This window comes from Leptosomus discolor, chromosome 1, assembly GCF_034619465.1.
Source record: "Leptosomus discolor isolate bLepDis1 chromosome 1, bLepDis1.hap2, whole genome shotgun sequence".
Classification (NCBI taxonomy): Eukaryota; Metazoa; Chordata; class Aves; order Leptosomiformes; family Leptosomidae; genus Leptosomus; species Leptosomus discolor.
The window spans coordinates 24,665,810-24,684,176 of record NC_141391.1 but is presented as its reverse complement, the minus strand read 5'-3'; the positions used below and the strand labels follow the sequence as shown (position 1 = coordinate 24,684,176).

The following is an 18,367-nucleotide window of genomic DNA, read 5'->3' as shown; positions in this document are numbered from 1 at the left end:
TTTAGTTAGGTATTAGTTAGTAAAAATCTTGCAGAAGTACTTGCAAGAACAGCTTTGTATGTTAGAAAAATGGATGCCCTATTCTGACTAGATGTTGGCAAGTAATTACAACCAGTCTTGAAACTTATACCCCGGTGGAGGATGCAAAGGACATTCCTTAGTCAGGATTTTAGTAAAACTCTCCAGAGTGACATTTACTACTTCAACACTAAATGCTTAAAGGATCAGTCATTAAATATAGGAGCATGTCTAACACTGCCAAAGAAAATTCCAGAATCTGGAATTAACATTAACTACATGTAAGTATGACAAAAGCTGTAACTTTAAAAAAACAGATGAATGTAGCGTGGTATCTACATATTAAAGCCCCTAAGAAGACAAAATAAATACGTAACTCTAGTGAAGCATGAAGTTCTGTGAATAAAATGATAATCAATTACATAAAAACAATATATTGGATTTTCCAGTTATCATACACAATACAGTTTTAAAAAGGAACATTTTAAGTGCTGATAGTAACAGCTAATATTTTTCACGAGTTCACATGATTTTAGATCAATTGGTAACTAAGATCTTTTTTTCCTTGGAAGAACAAGTAAAAATGTGTTCTAATGTGCTTTTCCTTTCATGTGTATGTATTAAGTTACAGCTTATCTGGATATAAAGTACCACACAAAAATACAGTAACTCACATGCCTAGATCTTCCAACTTTAAAATCTTTATGTCTCTGACTAAAGTTACTACCAAACCGTAAGACTTCATGAAATTTAAAACTCTTTTAAGTCTATTTGTTCACTGACTCTAAAAATAAAAAACACATTGGTGATGGTGAGAAACCATAGAAAGGACTATTATAGCTAAGGTTAAGTACACTTCTTACCCAAGTGCTCAAGGTTTTACTATGCAATTATCTTTTGGGAATAAAATGTGAGTTTCAAAACTCACTTTCCCTCTCGCAAAAGCCTCAATACCCAAAATGGTTATGAAAACTGGCAGTGAGTACTAAGCGGTACACTGGGTAGTACTCTAAGAAAAATATGGAATATTATTGGATAGTAATAGTAGCATTTAATATAAAGTAAGACAATGCTAAGGACACAAAGAGCTTACAACCTCATTTACACAGTCATGGCAACAAACAAGGGCAGAGGAATGACATTAAAACAAAAATATATCAGCTGTAAAACGGAGTTGAATTTGGCCAGTCATTGCAGTATTTGTAGCAAGTTGTCTATTTATTTTTTTTTTGACAGTATATGAGAAAAATAATCTCAAGGAGACCAATGTCCTTTCCATTACACCTCAAACTTTTTTTGAGGTCTTACTTCTCTTCTAGCATAACTACCACGTTCACCCCTCTAACAGGAAAGATATCCAAGGTCTCCTTACAGTTGGGATCTGTGCTCTGCACATGTCAAATGATGTCTCTGTGTCTCTAAAGTCTACTAGATGTCCACTTCATTAGAACTCTCTCCAAGAAACTTCTCTTCTTAATAATTTTGGATGAGAGTGTAAAATGCTGCTGTTCAACACTGCTTAAGATGTACTGTTTTGGTTCTGTTCCAGTGGGGTGCTGCTTAAATCCAAGACTCTTATCACAAAATGACTTTTTAATTAAGATTTGTGTTTGATTACAGGCATGAAGAGTAATGGGATTTTTGAAAGATTATTATTAATAGGTATTTACAGAATTTGTTGCACTCATTTTGAAGTTCAGTGATGCAAATAGACTGAAACAGTGTTCTGAGCGTAGTTTGATAGGTTTTCCACCTTGGGCTTTCAACTTCTACCATCTAATCATCCACAGGATTCGCATGTGGTTTTGGCTACATCTTCAATTCCAAACACTGTAACATGCAAAGCAGTACAATCAACTTGTCATAAACAGGTTTTCAAAGTATATACTAACTAAGCTAAATGTTCCTGTTTCTTGCTGTTTCTCTGATGACTCGTGATAGACAGAAACAGAGAAAAAGTTCTGAAATTACATCTCAATATTTTATGGGATTTACTGTTCTTTAGCACTCACGTAATCATGTCTTCAGGTTCTTTGTTAAGCATCTGTATGTTGGTTAGCATCATGCACCGACCCACTTCCTTGTCAAGGTGTCTGAGTATGTTGTCCACGGCTTTTCTTACTTGAGAATAATATAATGACATACCTGCAATAATACGCATTTTTGTATAATTTGGGATATTTATAGAAACGTGTATTTTAAAGAAGAAAGCTGCTTACTCAAGCTGTGCTGCATGAATTAAGAAAAATGTTTTCCTCATGAAATAGGATATTCCACCAGCAATATCCTGACTTAGAGACAGAATTTGTTTCCCTCTCCAAAAAGAATGCTTTTGTACATAAAAATAGCCCAAATGATATATATACACACATACTTTTTCTGGAAAAAATAAAAAATATCTAGTCAAAATATACCCCTACATAGTCAAATGAAGCTGCACAGTTTGTTGTTATACAATATATTTTATGACTTTTCATGAGAAAAGTAAAAAGCTCTGATTCAGCAGCAAGTTTTAAAAACTGCGGGCAAAGAGAAAAAAAGGAATCTGAATGAGCTCTCCTAAAACTTATTTGGAATGGAAATTAATGGCATGACATTTTATGTGAAAAACAGTATTAGACATACAGCTTTACAGCAGCTGACATACATCAAATACTTTAAAAATAAAACTTGAATTAACTCTTTTTGTACATTCATCAAAGGCCAAAATTTTAATTTTCGTAATGAAATTCTGTTGTGCATTTCAACAGCAGTGGGTCTTACGTTGCTTATTTTCTTGATATTACTACAATAATTTAGCAACAGAGCAACATAGGTCTTTGTCACTGGTGTAGAAATATGCAGACTTTGTTTCACTCATTTTCGGGACCTAACAAAGCGCTAAGGTGAGTAGCCAAATTTTCTTTTTTGCCAGAAAAAAGAAGCACCTTCAGGGCATGATACAGAAGCTCTTCTCCTACAGCACAGGATTCTCTCTCTACATTGACTACAAAGGAAGCCCAAGGTAATGGTGCTTTTAACTTAGGCACTTCAGCTTTATTTTACATTTAAAAGTTTCTGCCATTTTGAAAGTTTCACTGGGTTGTAAGATACTGCAATTAAAATGAGGATATCAAAGGAAAACCAAAGCTGGTTTTCAAAGCTAGTACATTTTCTGAGCACAGGCACTGTTTCTATTAAGATGAATATCCATGAACAAACACAGCTATTCAACACTGAAAGAAGCTAATTCTTAACTATCTGTGTACTTAATGCCCGCTAGAACACAGGGTTGCAATCACTTGTGGAGCATGACCGAGGAGTTTTCCTGAAATAATTTAAAAAAAGCAGTACTTGTCAAGCTAAACCATACATTTCATTAGAACATACAATAAAGTAAATGTTTACAACAAAGAAATCAATTGAATACTTAACAATAGCACATTATTCTGCTCAGGTACCGAAGACTTTTTCAGATTCATTCTTATCCAAGTTCCTATATTGTCCATTCTCTAACTGACCTATCATTTTAGCTTCCTCCTCTGTAAGAGTTTTGCTCAAATAAGTTTTCTTCACTCTGAGAGTGTTTCCGGAAGGGAGGACAGCTCCAGTCACTGGCATTGGAGGTTCACCATCTTTTTGCTGCAAGCTATCAGCAATTACCAAGAAAGCTCTCAGACCAATATTCATTCTCTGTAAAGTTCAGAAGATAAATAAGTATCATAATCAAATTATCATATTCTACTCATATTCTTCAATCACTTTGAAATTTTAAGTATGCACTTGCCAGCATTTTTTTCTGTATCTTTGCTACAGTGACTAGTCTGATATATTTTACAAAAAATGCCCAGGAAATAAACAGTGAATACCTATCTGTACTATTAGTGGTGCTATCCCCTCTCAAAACTTTATTTCTAAGTATTTTCATTAGTATATTACCTTTTTATCTTCAGCATAAAACACATGGATATGACCTGGAGTTTAATAATGCATCTTAACTGGACCTTCATTAAACACAAATGTCCTATATGGTCCATTAGAAAAAAAGATCAGTAACTGTCTTGAAAGGCCCCAGGGTGGACCATACTGACTGGAAAGTCTGGAATGGTGCTCAGTGCTGAAACTGCAATGTGAAAACATTGGGAAGATTTGGCTAAGTGACCTGAATGCCTTCTGGGAATTCACCAGAGGAAACCTTGCAGGCTTTGTGTGGCAACAATTAGAAGATCAGAATGTTTTTCAATTTCCCAGGAATGTATTCCAAAAACTCAGAGGCAGTCCTACTGACAGTCTCTCAGAGGTGCATTTATATAGATTACAGGTATTTTTTTTAGAATGCTAAAGTCTACATACATCAGTTTTCAGACTTATGCTGTTGTTGAGAAATAGCAAAATTTCAGATGTTGATTCATCAAGAAGCTAAGGACTACGTCCACTCCCTAGAAGCTCAGCTTCATGCAATGCTAATCACAACATCCCTTCCAGGACCGTCCTCAGTCAATACTGGTATTGACCCAGAATGTGGTGGGGATCTCCTGCTCAAGAATTCTGTTTCATTTTTCTTTACTCTGCTGAAGAAAGGTGAAAGCTGTGCTCAAAGTAAAGCTTGCCTTTCACTTCTGCTGCTTTTGACATTAAAAAGTTTAATCTACTTTTCCAAATATTTTTTTCTATCAAATATAATTTTTTTAAGGTAACTCATTCTATTTTAACACCTTAGTGAATAGATATGACTGTTTAATACTGCAAGGTTAATATGGACGTATTTTATGAGGTGATCACAAATGCTTTTTATTTTTAATGTGTTTATTCTCAATTTTCAAGTGAAAATGCTCTCATAATTATAATCAAATACATTATTTTAAGAGAATCTTTCATTATTTTAACACTTATTTTTATTTTGATTTTTCTTTTAAAGTTTTTCAAATTCTGATTGTTTTCTCTAGGGATAGCACTAGGAAGCTGACTCATGACACTAATACTAGTGGAGCCTTTATCAGTCAGAGTGGTAAAAATTTATTAGAGTTTTTTCTTTTTTGCCATTCTTCTTGCATCATGTACTCTTTTTCAGTAAAACTGTTTTGAAAAACATGGAAATTGTTACAGAAATTTTATTTTTATATCAAAACAGTTTAAGACATTGCATCTAACAACAGCAGAGTGATAAGCTGTAATCAGCAGTTTGATCTTTTTCTGTTTTATACATTTGCACTACTTCACATCTGATAATCTTCACTGAGAAAACATGAGATAGGCATAAGTAATGTGACAGTTCAGAGATCAAAGTCCACAGATGTATTTTACCAACAAATCAAATCCAAAACTGGGCCTGAAAACTGGACAGTGGTAAAAGCATGCTTAGAATGTAACCAGAAAGTAAATGTAGTACAATACAATTTATACTAACTCAAAAATATGCAGACGCACATCGTACCTCAGGGTTGAGACTGAAAGCTTTTGCTGGTTTTCCAACACAAAGGAAGTCAAAGATAATTTCTTTCATTGCAAAATCTAAACGTTCCTAAAATAGTAAAAATATTTCAAATCATTAAGCTGCTCACTTTCGTTATTTATTTTCTTTAAGGCAACAGAATGCTGAAAACTAGTTTAATCAGGATTTATTTAAATGTACGGAAAACCAGATTTTCAGCAGTATGCAGAACATATCATATCTAAGCTTTCAACACCGCTGCATGTTGACAAATTCAAAAATTTATAGCATTGAAATAGAAAATGATCCATTTTGGAAATAAAGCTTTTCATTATTTCATTTAAACTGTGGTAATTACGGTACTAACATGTAAGTATTTTACATAAAAGGAGCTTGTTGGCACAGATGGCATGGTTCAGGGAAGATTTTAAGCATCTGTTTAATTCATTTCTATTCAGAGACTTTAAGTATGTGCTTAAGTGCTTTGCTCAATGGGAATGTTTCCTTAAATTAAGTAAGAAAAGAGATGAAACTTCCAGCACTGAAGGTTAGTTTATTTTAGCAATTCCCATTTGAACTGATGTATCAACTATATGCTGAACTTGGTTTTCCTCTGACTTACTGTTTTAAAAGCAGTGCAACTAATTGTCTTAAATAGTAGGAATGATTCAGTACCAGGACAAAATACGGCTTATTAGTTTGAACTTCATTGACAGCCAGAGCCTGTCAACAAATGCATTTTCTCACTTGCTGGCAATTCCAAAAACTCAAAAAATACACTTGAGTTGAAGTGAGAACATTTTTATCCATTTTCAGTGGAATTAAGTTAATCAAAACCTGTTGCTCAAAAGAAGTCTGCCCCAGCTTAATCTATAATTTTGTCATTGCCGAGATGAAAGATACTGACAACAGGGTTGCAAAAAATTCAGATAATAGAAGTTTACTTATTTGATAATTTATTGGGAAAACAAGTTACTCATTTATTGGAAAGACATATACATGGTTCTCCCATACCTGTGCAATAAACTGTATTATCTTCACAAAGATGTTTAGAGGCATATCTCTTGGCACAACACCACGGGACCCTTTTGGGAAAAGTGTTGTGACAATAGTAATAAGTCGACTGTAAAAGAAGGAAAAAAAGCATTACATGAAATGTAAGTTGGAAATCCTATTCCATTTAGAAAGACTAGAATGTATTTTCTTTGAAATGAAAATGTAATGGGGTATCTTGTCCCAATCTTCTGCTAGAAATTCAGTTTAATTATTTTATTTCATTACTACAAGTAACAATAAACCAGTCAATGACACGGAACTACAAAAATATTTCTAACTTCAACTAGGCAAAGAATGATTTTTAGTTTTGCCAAAAGCAGAAACACTTTATACAGTAATTTTAATAGGTGGAGAATAACTGATGGTGCCACAATTTTTTGTATACAGGGTTTTTTTTTAGTGTCACAACAGGAATAGGTTCAATTCAAAGGAATTCCGGAGAACTATAAAACCTCTTCCATGGCAACATCCGCTCTACAAGGCCTGACTATCATTACAAATACAGCATCTTACCTTTGGGTAGCTGTGTTGCTTTCACATTTAATTCTGATCATGTAAACCCACAGTAGTCTGTACAGAGATTCCAGTGCAACTCGAGCCATTTTTGGGTCCTTATTCTAGAGAAATATATAACATAAGAATAAACTTCAGGCACAAATTAGAAAGGAAGTTCTGCACTTAATGGATGTCAAGGTTCAGTTTTCATAATGACACTACAAAAAGATACAGCCTCACAGCTCTCCAGTACCCCATTCCTGTAGCTGCAGGACGCTTATGCACCTGACCTTCCTCTCCTGGTATTACTCAAGTTGTCAAAAAACCCAAGTATCAAGTTAGTTAAATTAGATACATGCTATAATCTGAAATCTCCATTTGAAAACCACCTCAATTTGACTCTGAAAAGAAAACCTCATCAGTCGATTGTCAATTCAAAAGTGTTTCCCTATGATGGAGACCTGCTATGAAGAACACAGCAGATAAATAAATGTACTGCACATATTCAAAAGTGAAAGGACAAAAATCTGTGTATGCTTAGACTGGCCTAATTAACATGGTATCTGGGATCAGCTGGACTGAATTGGATTATCTGTCTAGATTGCTGTTCATTTTTGAAAACTTCTGAACTAGTACAAGATTGACTTTGGGTCTCTGGTCACATGCAGTTTTCTCTTTCTGTGGAAGATTTAAGGGCTTTCTGAGTAGAGTGCAAGTATATGCAATCCAATTGATGGTGTCCTGCATGTTGGGCCATCTGCTGGGTTAAACTTTGAAAGAGTTCAGTACACTCTGAACCGAGATAAGATTTGCCTGCCCACAGTGCAAGTCTCCGTGGCAAAGAGCTGAATTGTTGTCTGCAGAAAAATGTTGAGTCACAGATCAAAGACCGCGGTTTGACCAAAGAAACTGCAACCAATGCCATCAATAATTCTTGAACATGTAGCAGTCTAGGTCCTGCAAAATAGAAGGAAGACAACCTGCCAATGATATGGGATATGGCTCCAACTTCCAGTGTGGCATCTGTCACAAGCTTAGGAATAGGAACACTGTCCTTGGGCTGTGATTTCCATTTAACTTCTTGACAACACATTTTATACAATAAAACTTTATATGGAATGGAAAATTGAAAATCTTTTTTGTTTATTATAGCGGTATACAATGCAGCACATGATTAGAATAAGCAGCAAAAGGAATGTTGAAGTTTACATAGCCTATTGATCTTTGCAGGATTTTAAAATCATAACGTGTTACAATCCATTTGTTTAATACCCTGTTTACTTTCAGTCCATTTTTCATCAGGTATCACCAGGTAATATCCTTGTAAATTTCAGTCCTAAGAATTTAATTTCTTCAATCGGTGATGGAGTACATTTATCAAAGTTTATTCATACCCCAAAATTTTCAAGAATACAGCAGACACTGTGGCTAACTGAATTAAGGTAACAAGATCTTGTGTGGCAGAGGAGGAAGTCACCCCTATAAGCAAAAGTCCAAACATTCCAGTGACGAGATAGTTCAGCTTTCAGCTGTGAGGGCAATTGAGAAGAAATGGAGAAGAAAAGGGTTGAGACCAGCATCATTGGAGCTTTCCAAAAATAGCAGACCAGTTTTCTGTCAGAAACAGCAAGCTGCATAGTAGATGCAGGATTGAGAGGCAGATGATAAAAAGTCTGAGAAACATCCAGAGAAATCATGGGCATGTCCACAGGCAAGATCCACGCAAGTGCATCGTGGTTGGGTGCCTGGTACTTCGGAAAGCACACAGCATGTCTCCCTTTGGAAAGCTGAAAGAAGTTGACCACCAACTGAGTCTCTTTAGTATTTTGAGGATTTTTGTCAACAAGAAAAACCCAGCCAGTAATCCTACTAGGACAAAGAGTGTTTGGCCTAATATATCTAACATCTTCTTCACTTTCCCAACAGGAGGTATTGGCACTGGATGTGGTTCCTTTACCCAGTGCCCAATTCACTGTTGGTGCCAAAGAATTTGTCAAAGTCAGCATGGGCCTTTTGAACACAGGAGCAGCCAGCGACAGAACTCTGCTAGGATCTGTTCTGTTTCTTGATTGATAAGTGCTGCTGGCTTTTAACCAATGTTGTTGCTCTTCTAGAAATTTCTTTTTCAATGCCACTGCCTCTTCATCTGTGATTGGCAGAAGAGCAACTGGACTGCCAGGAGTGAGGCCTGTTTTATTTAATTCCTCCATTTCTGTTTTCCAATAATATGGCATTAGGTCTGGCCCATTCAGGCTGAAGGGGTATTGTGTTCGTACCCATGGATTCATTCCTGAGGTAGGCATTGTTTGACACATTTTTTGTAAAGTAAGTTCTGCACCCTCGGCTCAAATTGTAGTGGAGCTTTCTCCTTGTTCCATGTGGTTTGGAGACAAGGAACTGTTGCTGACACTGAAAAATTTCACCTCTAAATGAAACAAAGTGTTTTGACTCTCTCCTATATAGAATTCCTGCCTTGAATAGTTTTTTGTCAATAAAGTTTAGTTAATGATTAATGTTCCATTTCAAAACCAGGATACTTATTAACTCTTACACTACTTTCAACAGGATAGTATAAAATGCCCTTTGGTCAGAATTTGTCCAGGGTCAAGTATTTCCATTTCCTAGCAGGAGTTTCCTTTATTAATTTAAGAAAAAAGTTTATTTCTGTAAGATCACAGGTTTGCTAGTTTATATTAAGGTCAGAAATATGACTACAATATAAACTCTTTAGCTTTCCCTTTGTATGCTTGATCTTAATGGTTTTGTCAAGGAGATTGTGCTCTATGGGGTGTGGAGGCTCTTCAGAAACCTGACCCATTATGTGGTTCATGGCAGCCCACACAAGATCGTGGAGTCCTATATACTGTCCTGGCATGCACAACTCTCCTAACAGAAGGATTTCTCCTTCTTGTTGCTCTAGCTCTTCTTCCAGCTGCACGAGTTTGGTTTGGGCTTTGAGGTGGCACCTTGACATGTGAAGTTATTGCTTCAATGGCTGGGGATTTCTTCCTCTATACTGAGAAGGAGTGGCCAACAACGTTCCTAATTTAGCCACATATTCAACTACCTTACCTTCTTCCCAAACTAAAGACTGAATGTGCCATCACATTAATTTGAGCCCTATCAAAGGCTGAATTGAAGTATACGTCAATGAATTACAGGTGGTAAGTTGAATTCCAATTTGATTTTCAATTGGTAAGGTAGGAGCAACTTATATTTTCTCTAATGGTTTCAAATAATTTGTCAGGATCTCCCTAATTTTCAGAAAAATCTCTATTCCCAGCTGGGTCCTAAGAGATCTTACAGCTGTAGATGCCTTTTCTATAACCTGTATAACTTCATAAAACCCCATCAAATCAGCCACAATAACACCACGTTTATTTTCTGAATCTCTTTGCAAATAAGGTTCTAGTGCATCTTCAGCAAAAGTAAGTAACTCAGGTACAGGTGGAAAGAAATCTTCAGACAGACTATGAACATTTTGAAAAGCTATTCTAACAGTAGGATCCATATGAAAAGAGTCAATACAGATTGTTTCACTAAGACAGAAAGAAAGAAAGCAACAGCAGTAAAGGATGTAATACACACCTTGTCGACAAGCTTGGGAATTCAACTTTTGGAGAACAGAGATTCCCTCCACAGTTTGCCTCTGAGCTGAGAAAGTGGTTGCATGTTCTACCTGTGCCATTTGCAGAAGCCTCCTAACCACTGATTCATGAAGCAGGAGTTTGGAGGCCCTTCATCTGAGCTAACCACTTCACTGTGCTTCTTATATTGGCCTTTTCAGGTAGGCACAGGACCATCCTTTCATATGGATCCACTTTTAAGTGTGGAATGGGACATGAGTTATTGCACGAGTAAAAGAAACACAGAGGAGTAGTAAAGATAACTAGCATATGAGTATTGAACAATATGTGCTGGCCAGGAATCATAGCAGATTGCAGTGGACAGTTAGTCTCAAACTTCAAAGATCTAACAAATGGTAAAGGAATAAGAATGTATATGTGGAGGGAACAACCTAAAGCAGTTTAGGGTTTTTTAATGCAACTTAACAGCGTGAAACAGGCAATGGAATCGGTGTCGGAGAACCACAGAACCATAGAATGGTTTGGGTTGGAAGGAACCTCAAAGACCATCTAGTTCCAACCCCCCTGCCAAAGGCAGGGAAACTTCCACCAGACCAGGTTGCTCAAAGCCCCATCCAACCTGGCCTTGAACACTGCCAGGGAGGGGGCAGCCACAGCTTCTCTGGGCAACCTGCTCCAGTGCCTCATCACCCTCACAGTGAAGAACTTATTCCTAATATCTAATCTAAATCTCCCCTCTTTCAGTTTGAAACCGTTACCCCTCATCCTATCACTACACTCCCTGATAAAGAGTCCCTGCCCACCTTTCCTTTAGGTGGAAGGTTGCGCTAAGGTCTCCTTGGAACCTTCTCTTCTCCAAGTGTCCTCCAACTAGTTCTATTCTGATGAAGTGAATAACAAATGCTTTGGTTGAGAATGCCTTTGTGAAAAATAGCAAGTAAATATTGGGTCAGTTTTGGTATGTCACTCAAGCTAATGACTTTCTTCAACAACATTGCCTGTTTCATAGCTGCTTGACTCAGGCTTGGTTTGAGTTAGAGAAATTCAAACTAGACACAAGAATACTTTTTTGTTATTGAAAAAATTGCACAGCTAAAGAAATTGTACTGTCAGGAATAAAATTAGGTATGGAACCAGATAATAGCAATAATCCAGCACATGTACCTAAACCAGATTTGCAATAGCTCAATAGTGCATATTGAAGTTTTAATATAATATTAAAACCAGAAGATACTAACCTTGAGATTGGATAGGCAGTTGTTGAGGAAAATATGCCATCTGTTTAAAAAGAACTGCTTCTGACTGACACAAAGCAGGCATGTTACCAAAGGGTACAAAGCCTAAAGAGGAAAAGGATGTCAATTCTGTATCATTTGCATGTCTACGCAACATAAAGTAATTTAATAGAGCTACTGTAAACTTAAAACTCCAACTCCTCCATTTTGTGCAATGTATCTTAGCCAACATAAACACATTATTAAGTAGTACAATTTAAAAGGAACCTTTGTCTAAAGCTGTTACAGATGTGTTTTATGGATGAACTAAAACGAACCAAATGCCTACTTATAGTAGTATAATAAATTCAAAGATGGGCCACAATTTTACAGACTCACAGTGCTAAGTTCTGTCAGTTAACTGAGAAATGATAACATGGAAACAACTAAACTCTACTGTAATAACAACAGGACCCACAGAGACTGTTGGGACTTGCGAATGCTCAGACGCCTATTACTCCTCAAAATCTGCAGTCACAATATTTACTGAGAGAAATGTCAAACACCCTAAAGAATTGTGTTCAAATACAGGTAATGTCTGAATCTGCTGGTAGTTACATCTTGCAAAGTGAAAAATAAAAAGAAGCAAGGCAGAACATAGCAGTTCGAATTCTGGATCCTGTTCTCTTTGTCAGCACTTCAACACTCATCTTGTAAATGTTACACTAAAAAAAAAAAAAGCTAAAATGCACCTATTAATTTTGAAACTGACTTTGCTATTTCTGTTTCAGACTTTTCTGTTTCAGTTGTCATGTGAATATACCCAATCAGGACTTTAAAGTTATTAATCAAAAATAAGGTCACTTTATCTTAAAGACAAACGATCCTCAAAATTAACCCTAAAATTCTGTCACAGCTCACAGTATAAATACACCATAACCTCCAACTTTGTCCTGCAATATATAACATAAATTGTAGCTAGGTTAGACCTGGCTTCTTGAGCGAGTTGCAAATGTACATTATTTCTATTTTTTGTAATCTTCACATCCAAAATACCTGTCCAAATATGGGAGAGGATAACTGAAGTCTCCCCATGGAAGACTTTCTTACCAAAACATTATGATTACAATAGTTGAGCACTTGACAGGATGACAGAGTTTAGTAACACCCCAAGTGTTACAGCCCATCCTAAGGAAAAGCCCTGAGGGAAGACACAAACCATCTCCTGGAGTTTCTCAATTGTCTCACTTCATTACCAAAAGAACCTCAATAACTAGCCTATGCGATACTTTTAGATAGAAAATGAGGCAAGACGAATGCCCCCATCCTGCCTGTACAGTGAGTGCACCAATTCACAAAACACTGATCTTGGAAAGGAACGTCCCCTTCAGACTTTAAAGAGTGTGCTTTCTTCCTGGAAGTCTGGAAATACGCACTGCAGCTATTTTTGCCAACTGTTTGCCTTTCCCCTCCTCCTCCTCCTCGCAATGTTTGTATTTCTAATCACACCCTCACAAGAATCTGTTCTATTTTGTCACTTTTAACTATGTAGCCTCCAGTGTGGTATGTGTAGACAAGCAATCAAATGCAAAGCCCCAGCTGTGCAATCCTTTCTCAAGCACATAGTATTGACTTTGGCAAGTACGGCCATCCATTTGGGGAAGTTCTATTTAGTGTAAAAACTGTACAGCAAAGCTCTTATCCTGGTGCAGTTTCAACAATGTTTTATTAACTCGGCAGAGTGGAATAGAGCCACATAAACACAAGCGGAGTGAATTCAGAAAACCATCCCAAGACTCCCACTAATTCAAACCGGGTCAGGACTGCACCCCAGGAGATGCTCTGGTTCTCCCCTGGGACTGGTGTAATGGCGGCAGAGAGCTCAAGCACACTCCCACAGTCCTCCCAGCAGATTCACTGTCGCTAGTGACCAGAGTCTGCCCAGAGCGCCGGGAACACGGAAGTCTTTTTGACTTTCCCATAGAATGAGGGAGGACAAACGACAACTTTCTTTACTTAAAAGGTCCAAGACTTCAAAATGGATTAGCTAACGCTGCATTGCTGACATGCGCTGACCCAGTTGGAGAGACAGACTGCTTAAGGCGGCCAGCATCAAACTGACTCAGATCCTCATTTAATTCAGATCAACTCATGCTTCCAAAAATACTCTGCAGTGCCACTGTTCATCTCACAAGAAAAAAATGAAATAGGGAGCTGCACAGTAGTCAAGTTACAGATTTAAAAGGGCATGTGTTATACATTTTTTCATTCCTACAATGTATTATTTAAGCCCCATGAAAGAGTTGTTCCCACATGCCTCATTTGTTCTCACTTGACAAGAAAACTCTTTTCTTTCTCCTCTCCTTCTAATGCTTACACATAACAAGTACGAGAAAACCTAACCATTTAATAATCACAGAATCAGAAGCTGAATACATCTGTTTGATTCAGACTGATCTAGATCATATTCTGAACAAAATAAATATGGTTATTTTCTGCAAACACAATAACCTTCCCTGCAAACAGAAACGTATTGGTTATAAAGCTGAACGCAGAAAAAAGTTTTGCAATTTCCCAAGAGTCTGGCTGAGAGATATTTCTGACAAAGAATTTTAGCCTCTGCTTCTTAGGGTTACTAACCAATGAGTGCTTCTTTCGTGAGGAAAGTTCAAGTGTTGTATCATACAGGCTTTCAACAAAGTTCCTCAGACAGGGGACATTCACTTCATTTTTAACAGCCTGAAAGAAAATTTCATGTTAAAACACTATTTCACAAGCTGGTTTATCTAATTTAAAGAAATTATGCAAACGACCTGAAAAATAAACTCACAGCAGCTACGGGTACAAGAATTTCAACAAACAGTCCTGCCAGTGCATGCTTGATATCTTTGTCTTTAACTTCAAGGAAATAATGTGCACATTCCTAAAACAAAACAAAGCAAGAAACATAAATTGTGTATCAGCTGAAATAAAGACCTCTAAATGTTTGCTGAATGCACATCAAGTGTCAGTGACTATTTTTATCTTGCAAATCCCACAGAAAACATTTGTCTATTAACTTCTAAATCTGCATTTTGCAGCAAGCATAAAGGAGGACAAAAGTCAAGATCAAGGATCTGTTACTCTAACCATGATAATCCCCAAAGTCTCCACTGATTCCAGCTGTGCCCGGTAGTGTTTGAGGGATGGAAAGGGAGTTGGACTCATGACCTCATGCCTTCCCTATGTATATATCTTCAGGAGCAGGAGTAACAGCCCACACGGACTGCTTTACACAATGCTTTGAGAGGCCAGAAAAGGAATATACTCCTCTGGTAAGATGCTCAAGGCAAGGAACAATCTTACTGTAAATATTTTTGGATAAATTTCACTACTAGGATCCACTGCAGATTAAGCGTCAATATAGAACTGTGGTATGTGAGGGAAGAGACCTATGGCTCAAACCAGCACAATTTCCAGCCTGCAACTGGGGACTGAGAGAGAAAGTAAAAATGTACTTTTGTCCTAAACATGCAGCAAACTACTATCCACACAGCTGCGCTGCTCAGGAAGTGAGGGAGGGGAGATATGCATCCACCCACTCGTGTGTTTCTGTGCAACTTCTCTGAGGATGACAAATCATGTTGCTCCAGTTACTTCTTCCTCTCTGGGTCCAAGACCCAAACAGCCGTTGACGTCACATGGAAGGTCCCCACTGATCTTTTTTTCCTGCACATGTGTGCAGAGCAGTTTACACTTTAGACAATGCATAATTTTTCCTGGCTGCAATCAGCATTCTACACCACATGGCTTCAGTCACTCCAGCCATTTCTGCCACACAGCTGAGGCCCCTGTGCAAAGGCAGTAGCCTTCCTGAGCTGCTTCTGCACTCTGTGGTGGAAGACAGGCTCTTCTGGAGCTCGTTCCTGAGATTAGCTCACCCTTTGAAAGTGTCTCTCTCTATTAGAGCAGAGACAGCTTGTAGCTGGAGCACTGCATGTAGATACGCAAACTAACAGATGAATTGCTGAAAAGAATGGAACTGTATTTCACCAAACTGATCAAAACTGGTTTTCTGACATACACAGTGCATCTTCTGATGCATTGTAGTATCGATAAGAATTAATTTCATGCTGAGATACCACAGTCAGGGAAGGGAGAGATCATTTGCATCCAAACTTTGAGTTCTACTATACGGGAGCTTTACCACTGATTTCAGAAGCAGTGAACACTGGATCCCAGCAGCTGTGCCATAAAGCTGTGCCACAAAGTCAGTCACTCATGAGTTGTGTGCACTGAACACACACTACTTTGATATCTTGCCAGCTCTGGATAACTTACATTAAGTCAACACATACTAAGATGTGTTCATATAATGAAGTGTAAGGTAAGAAGAAAAATGATCTGTTTCTGTGTTGTTAAATATGTTTTAAACATGTTGTTAAATATGGTTTAAAACATATTGCAAAACTGAAATAGAAAGTGTTTCCTGTTCGGGACTTAGAGAAATGGCTCCATTTGTCCGTATGCCTGTGTATTTGTATTCCAATGTCAAATCCTTACTTGTGGGTATCTAACATCGATTTTTCACTCCATTGACACCATCAATAAGCTGATCTTTACATGGAGGTTTAGATAAAACAAGTATTTTACTGGATGAGTGCCTGCAAACCATGAGAGGCTGATCCCAAGAAAAACCAGGAGAATAAAATTGTTAAGCTAAATAAACCTGCTGATGGGAACAGAACCCACTGCACATTACCAGCAAGAATGTGGACTTTTTAAATGTTTAAATACAAAATATTTTCTTTCCGTTTACAAAATGATGTAGTCTATTAATTTAAAGCATTCAGGATAGTCATACCATGCTCCATTCTAGTGGCTCTCAAATGGGGTGGGTACAGAATGTACCCTACAGGAAGGGGGGTGAAGGCGTGGTGAAAGGAGGCAACACATCCAAAGGAAATTCCATCCAGCTTTTGCCTCAATTCTTCCTCTGTGCTTTTCTGCACCAGAAGTTCCTCTCCTTTCTGGCAACTATGACAATGATGCAAGATTCACTTTGGAGGCAGTGAGCAGCTAGGGAGACACAGCTAGGCAGGGCCACTGGGCAAGGAACAGCTGTGGGATGGCAGGGTGGAAGGCCTGGGGTCTACAGAACCAAAACTCTTTTGTTGGAGGGTGAGATGTAGGGACTACGGCTATACGGCTGATGAAAAGTTGGTATGGAATGATACACCTCAGAGACTGGAGACTAGAGCACTGAGATTCAGAATAAGCAGAAAGAAGCTGCACATACATTTATGTGTGAGTGATAAATGGAAAATATCCTGCAGTATTACAGGAAAGATGAAGGGGAGACCATTCTATAAGGTATGCGAACCACATTTATATACTCAAGAATTTTACCTGCATAAACTGAAGAGAAGCTTCGAAGTCCTCCACAGGATACATCTTAATCCGAAAGAATTTCATTCCCATTATAAGACTGATAATGCTTTGAACTACATACGGACTTTGTTCTTTATGCCGTAACTCTTTTAACTCTGCCATAAATTTCTTCTTTACAGCTGGAAATCTATGAATTCACATTGGTTAGTTACAAAAAAATACACATTAATATTTTAAATGTATTGTAAGGTATATAAATGGGGAAAAACCTGAAGAAGATTCAACTCTGATTGTAAAATGCCATTTCAGTCAGTATGTGAACAGATTTATTTTTGTTTAGTTTTCTTTCACTTCTGATAAACTCAGAAAACAAAGTGTACAGCCTGATCTTAGTCCCTTTAGACAACCACATCTTTCAAAGCATTTTCTTACCACACCCCTCTTTTACATAAGAGCTAACAACATCATTAGAATAACCCCCTCACATGTTTTTCAAAAATCCAAGATGAAAGATAGTTTTCTTGCAAGTACATGCAATGTTTTAAAAAGAAAATGCTTAAATGGTAACAATGAAAATATTCGGGCAGGCTGTTCCTCCCTTCAGGATTTTTCTAATAGCCATTACCATAACCAGGATTAACTACAACAACTTGGGACAGAGGGGTCTGTGACTGTTTTTGATCTTCCCTATGAATCTATTGGAGCTGTCTGTTGAGACATGCTGCCCACAAAAATAACTTATAGGAAGATCATCCAACAGGACCTCCTGCCCTTTTTGAGACAAAATGAAAAGAATGTCATTTTCATGGGCAGGTGTAGCACGTAACAACCTTTTGTTATTGCCTCTGATAGAGAACACAGGAGATGAAAGAAACAGGTTGGCAGGAAGAAGCCCTCTAGCCCCCATAGCAAGGCCCTTCACAATTGGAGAAGAAAAACAGTATTTAAGGAGAACAGGTATGTTTTATCTTTCACAGTCGACTTGAAGCTTTGGATCCAGGCATCACTTCCCCTTTTGCCTTGGACCCAGTCAATTTAGAAGCCCAGGTAAGGCCTTAGCTGAAGTCTGTGAAAGTTATGTGACTTCCAGGAACTCAAACTGCTTTGGCTACATCAAGCTAAGTTGATGGGTCTTGTAGGGCAGCCTCACTCTCAGCAACACCAAGAAGTCAAGAGACATACATCACTGTGTTGGGGCAGTAAATTTCAGTCTCTGC

At 37.6% G+C, this 18,367-nt stretch overlaps 1 protein-coding gene across 6 annotated transcripts in view; it reads right to left on the bottom strand.

Annotated features, from left to right (window-relative positions):
* Positions 1 to 18,367, bottom strand: part of FRY (FRY microtubule binding protein) — a 203,075-nt gene that overhangs the window by 98,831 nt on the left and 85,877 nt on the right. For all 6 annotated transcript variants that reach the window (XM_086481863.1, XM_086481865.1, XM_086481869.1 and 3 more), the window contains 9 exons: positions 17,169 to 17,337; positions 14,611 to 14,703; positions 14,421 to 14,519; positions 11,805 to 11,906; positions 6,998 to 7,101; positions 6,443 to 6,551; positions 5,432 to 5,518; positions 3,519 to 3,690; positions 2,031 to 2,163 (listed from right to left, as the gene is read on the bottom strand). In XM_086481863.1, the coding sequence (XP_086337989.1) occupies positions 2,031 to 2,163; positions 3,519 to 3,690; positions 5,432 to 5,518; positions 6,443 to 6,551; positions 6,998 to 7,101; positions 11,805 to 11,906; positions 14,421 to 14,519; positions 14,611 to 14,703; positions 17,169 to 17,337 (1,068 nt within the window). The remainder of the gene's footprint in view (positions 1 to 2,030; positions 2,164 to 3,518; positions 3,691 to 5,431; positions 5,519 to 6,442; positions 6,552 to 6,997; positions 7,102 to 11,804; positions 11,907 to 14,420; positions 14,520 to 14,610; positions 14,704 to 17,168; positions 17,338 to 18,367) is intronic.